The following is a 5479-nucleotide window of genomic DNA, read 5'->3' as shown; positions in this document are numbered from 1 at the left end:
AAAAAAGAGGACTGTCCCGTATAATACAGGACGGATGGTCACCGTACATATGCATGACATTTCAACTTATTTAAAGTGTTTATATTCAATCAAAGTGTGTTTAACCCAAAATTACATACATTCGTTGGATCATAAATTAAAGTAGACAAAAAAGAACAGAGATGAATTAGTTCGTGAACTCAGATTAGGCAACATTTTTCCAAAGTTCGAAAATTCATAGAAAAACCCCCGAAAATTAAAAAAAAAATCCTAAAAATAAAAAATAAAAAAAATTAAATAAATAAAAAGTCTAGTAAAAGGAAAAACGAAAAATCACGAAACGACTAAAATAAACTAGATCCTAAATTCAAACACAAAAACAAGAAATACAAAGACTCAACAAAGCTCAGAACGTCTCGCAAAAATGCCAAACTAATCCCAAAAATTGTCCCAAAACTTACGAAACCCAATTTCACAGGTATTATGAATTTCCCATTTTCGTTAAAATAAATGTTTTGCATTTCGCTCATCAAAATATAAAAACGGTGATCGAGTTATTTCGAAAAATTATTTTCGTGGATATATTTTGTCTATATTCAAAGTTATACGCTATTGATTCAGAAAAAAGAATTGCCATAAATAGGGCAGGAATAAGCGCTGGAATAATGTTATTTGGAAACTAGTTTTTTTTTTCAAACAAAAAATAGGTTAAAATAACTGAAATCCCAAATGCTAAAAGCACCATCATAGTTTCTGTAATCAATATACAGGAGTTCGCTAGGCAGTAGCCATAGGGTCCGCGTTTTATAAGAGCAACAAGTGGCCTTTATTAGGATATGGGTTCTGGTTCTACTTAAATAAATAATTGGAAAGGTTTAAGGTGAGAAGCGCAGATGTCTTAGCGGATGACTTGGCTATATTATTTACCATCAAATTTTTGTGAAAAAAATAATGATCTGATGGAATTTATTTTGTCGATCATGAGTAATTTATGAAATTGGAGTGATAGAAATTAGCAAGTAGAGAATAATCGGAAGGGTAAAGCATATTGTTATCCTCAGCATAATAGGCGCAGTAATTAATGCACCCCAAGAAGGGTTGAAGAAGATCTCAAGTGCGCATAACTGGAGCAGTCGCAAACAGAGCTCTCAGAATAAAGTAATACAAATTGTGGAAGGACACAGAAATCATAAGTGAAAGTAAAATCGAGGCTAACCAAGATGCCCGTACAACTAGAGAATCATTGTGACCGAAAGTTATGGTATTACTTATTACACCGTTGGCTCAAAGATGGAAAAAGTAGTTTGCGTGGGGTGGAATTGGATTTAGAAATTATATCCCAGCTTGGCAGGAAGAAACAAAACCACATTAAGAGTTCTTATCAAAAAATATTGAACCAACAATGAGGTCGAGATACGCCATTTTCTATGAAAATGTTCAGTTCCATACAAGTTCTCCATACAAGGCGACTGAAGCTCTTGGGATTAGGCTTTTTCATCAACGGCGCATAGATAATGTAAGCGAGTGGTTCAATAGCTATAAAATTTAAACAATCAGCAGGGTATATCAGAGAATGTAACCAACCAACTATGCCTTATTATTTTCTATTTCAAATCTGTATATGTTTAAAACAAGTTTTCAAGTTAAATTGCAAAATGAATGTTGATACAATTATTTATTTTTTTATTCCCATTCCTTAATAAAGTGTTGAAGACGTACATATCCTTCACTTTTATCCAGCAATTTCGGAATCCAAATCAGAGTTTTCCACTATCCATCTTCTGAAGTATGGTATCTTAGTAAAGCCATCCGGGTTATTATTGCCACATCCATTTGAGTGATAACTGGCAATGCCAATCAAAAAGCCTTGATAAACAGCTGGACCACCATCATCTCCATCACAAATTCCATTTCCGGGTACCTTTTGCAGGCAAAGTATCTGGAGTGTACTCGAACCCACAAATTTAGAGCAAGCTTCAGTTTTCAAAACGAACAGATTTCTGGCGTACAGCAGTGTTTCAGAAAGTGGACCAGCTTCACGAATACGTCCCCAACCAGACACAGTAACCTGTACACCAGCGGGTGGTAAAATAGCAGCTAACGTTATTGGTTGTATAATATCGCTGTACTCGAGTGAAATGTTAAGCTTAAGTAAGGCGATATCATTGTTGTAAAAGTAAAATTCTTCGTGAGGTGTAATCTTTGATACACCGGCAACTACACCACCCTCAGTGCGATTAATCGAACCCGCCTGTACTGTTAGCTGAGATGTGCGGAAACTAAAAGATTACATATTTATAAACTACATATAAATATATGTATGTACATTAGTATGACGTATGATCTTACCTGTATACACAATGCGCTGCAGTTAGTACATAATTTTGAGAAATTATAACGCCACCACAATTATGTTGTCCACCTACGCGTACCGAAACTTGGTAGGGGAACTGACCACTGGCGGCAACACGTGCATTCAATATCCGTGGACTTGGTAACAAAGACCCTTTAACAACAGAACTGGAAGAGCTGCCAGCTTGTATGACACTAATGCCCATACAAATGAGAATGAGAAGTTTTGGAAAATAATTTGGATAAGCCATGGTTGCTTTCAAACGTCGTTTAAAACAAATTGAATGCTCACTGGCAGTAGCTAGCGTTTATATACCGCACTAGAAGGACCAGTATTAATATAGAATGCCCAGCAAAAACGTAATATACTTAGTTCATTAAGAAGTGATTAAGTTTGTTCAAGACTGTTATCTATGTTAATTACTTGAGCTGTCGAAACTTTAAATCAAAAGTCTCAAAACTTACGATTTAACTAAATAAATTAATTTTCTACTCCAGAAAAGTAGGCAAGTGTAATTAGATTCGTCTGGATTGCATATACTAATTTGTATGGCTGTCGTTATTTTATCTGTAGTTGCACGTGCCATTTTCCTTTTCGATACAATGTTGCTCCGTTGTAATTAAATTACTTCTCGGCTTTCTAAATGAGATTTAACTCACATGCTAGGTTACATGAACGTTAGTCTATATCACCTTACAAGCAAAATAAAAAAGTTTAACGAACATACATACCTAAAGTTTTTTGCAAGGAAATTTCGAAAAACATTTTTTTTTGCCGAACCTAGAGGGTTCCGTTTTATATTTCTCGGTGCGGTGACATCAACAATCAGTAAATTTTTTTTAATTATTCTAATGGAGTAATAAATATATGTACTTCCTGACATTAGGGTGACCAGGTGAGTAGGTACTAAAAGGGGGTGCTTGAGGTCATTGAGCGCTAAAAAAAAAATCTTCTTTCAGACAGCCGAAGATATGACGAAAAATGTGAAAAGGCTATGCACAGTATTGTGGAATAATATTTGTTTAAAGCTTAAGTTTTATTCAACATTGTCGCATAAATTATTTTCGGACAAATGGGCACAACCTAACTTATGCCATTTTGAATTTTGTAATATACAAATTTGCAAACACTAACTTTTGTTGGCCAGTTTTAAATATAACTAATTATTAGAAATAGAAAACAGTTTACATTATCCCTTAGCGTATAGATCAGTCTATAAAACTGATATAGGAATGTTTAAAATGTGACAATTTTGTAGACCACTAGCTGCGTTAAAGTAAAGCTATGATTTTCAGGGCAAAATTCAACTATACGTGAGTGATTGATACAGCCATATTAAACTGTTATAGGGGTTAGGAACCCAGGTGCACGCGATATAAGCAAACGTAGAAAAAAAATTAATTTAAAGAGTTTGATTTTCCGAATTTTTTCCACCAAGATTTGGGACCAGCGTTAGAACTTCACTACGATCGAAGTAGTTTTGCTACGATTTTTGACGAAAATTAGAAATTTACTACGCTACTCCGCTTTACCCACGATCTACTTCGGTTTCATTTCCCAAATAATAAAAAGCACTTTTTGCAGTATCTAAACTAAAAAATACTACACGAAGCGATTGGCTTCCAATTACACTGTACGTATGTAGTTCTTTAACTTTTGAAATTTTCTTAAGAATATATTTAGAAGGCCAAGAAATAGTATTCAAATGTAGATAGAATGCATTCTCAGTTTTGTTTTATAACGTCTTTTTTTTTGAGATATTGGCCCACTAAGGGCCGTTACAAAGTTATACAAATTATTAAAACTGGCAGATAAAGTCTTCTTTTTTCTAACAATTTGGGCGTAAGAATATATTTGGAATCATTGGACATTTACCACTGGCATACGTTCTTTTTTTATAAAATTTTTAGTTATCGATCGTTTCTGTTTTTTAAACAGATTTATAATTGGAATATTTATTAATATGACTTTTCAAAATTAGAGCACTTTTCGGAGTTTTATCTAAAATTGAATCAGAAATGCAGCCCATAAACTTGATAACCATATTTTTTCGATAAAATTATCTGCTATTGAGTAGTACATTTTTAGTAGCTTAGGGTTTGAATCACGAAGCGATTAAACTCAGAAAGCAGTTGGTATATAAGTACTGAAAAGCAATAGGAGTCTTATAGATATGCCGGAGTCTTTAGCTTTCCTTGCATAAATATTAAGAGATTCAGTATCCGGTTGCTCACTGCTCACCTAACCAAATGATCTTCTAGCTAGCAGTGTCCCTTATACTGTTACACCCAAGTTAGTAACTAACTTACAGCTAGCGAAGTTTTTGCGGAGACCCAGTTCAACAACTTCGTACCCCTTGCAACATTTCTAGCGGTAAATGGATCAGTGGTAATTTTTGGTACGTTATTTCAAATGTAAATATTATTTGAAATACTTTTGCTATATCACAGATTATTCAGAAATAAACCTGAAAGCTTACTTCTTACGAATACCGTAGAGATCGTGGCTTTCAGGCAAAAAATATGGATTTTAAAACTAAATACAACTTCGAAAAATCCTCTAGATAAATGCTTCCATTACACTATCGCATACCAAAAGTAGATCAGTGTTAAATGGGTCAATGTCACATTGCTTTGCATTCGAAAATTCGATTGGTGTTTCCACTATCGTCACTGCAATGCATAAATATTCACATAAATAGTCATTGGATTTCATTGGATGACCATAAAATGACTCGCTTGAACTGCTGTCGATAAACACCAACAACGTATGCCTTTAGAACTTTACTACGCTCCTTGATTTATGGCTCGCGAACAAAAGCTACATACATCTCTCCTTTCCTAGCCTTGAAATAAACTATATAAGAAAAAATACACACAGAAAAATAACGAAAGTGAAACCAAACTTTTCGGCCATAAAGTGAAGAGGGAGCAGAAATATTTATAAAAAAGTACAAATATCTAGAAAATAATATAAAAAACTTCATACGTAAATAAAAAGCAGAAATAATACGAAATAAAAACAAAGGAAAAAACTGCAAAGAGCAAGTAAGCAAAACCAATTTGATATTATTTTATTTGCATGTCTTTCAATAGCCATATACATACTTATTTACAAATTCACATCTCCTTGAGTCAATAGAAAATT

General features: G+C 33.8%; 1 protein-coding gene across 1 annotated transcript; it reads right to left on the bottom strand.

Annotated features, from left to right (window-relative positions):
* Positions 1-1635: 1635 nt before the first annotated feature.
* Positions 1636-2637, bottom strand: LOC118733755 (serine protease SP24D-like). The gene is made up of 2 exons (XM_036463292.1): positions 2329-2637; positions 1636-2258 (listed from the first exon to the last, which is right to left on the bottom strand). Exons 1-2 carry the CDS (start codon positions 2580-2582, stop codon positions 1712-1714), a joined length of 801 nt encoding a protein of 266 aa, XP_036319185.1. The 5' UTR covers positions 2583-2637; the 3' UTR covers positions 1636-1711.
* Between the last annotated feature and the right edge of the window lie 2842 nt (positions 2638-5479).

The sequence above is a fragment of the Rhagoletis pomonella genome, unplaced genomic scaffold (assembly GCF_013731165.1).
Source record: "Rhagoletis pomonella isolate Grant_MI unplaced genomic scaffold, Rhpom_1.0 Rhpom_scaffold_00002, whole genome shotgun sequence".
Lineage (NCBI taxonomy): Eukaryota > Metazoa > Arthropoda > Insecta > Diptera > Tephritidae > Rhagoletis > Rhagoletis pomonella.
Note: the sequence above shows the minus strand (reverse complement) of the source record. Positions and strands in the feature narration are given on the sequence as shown.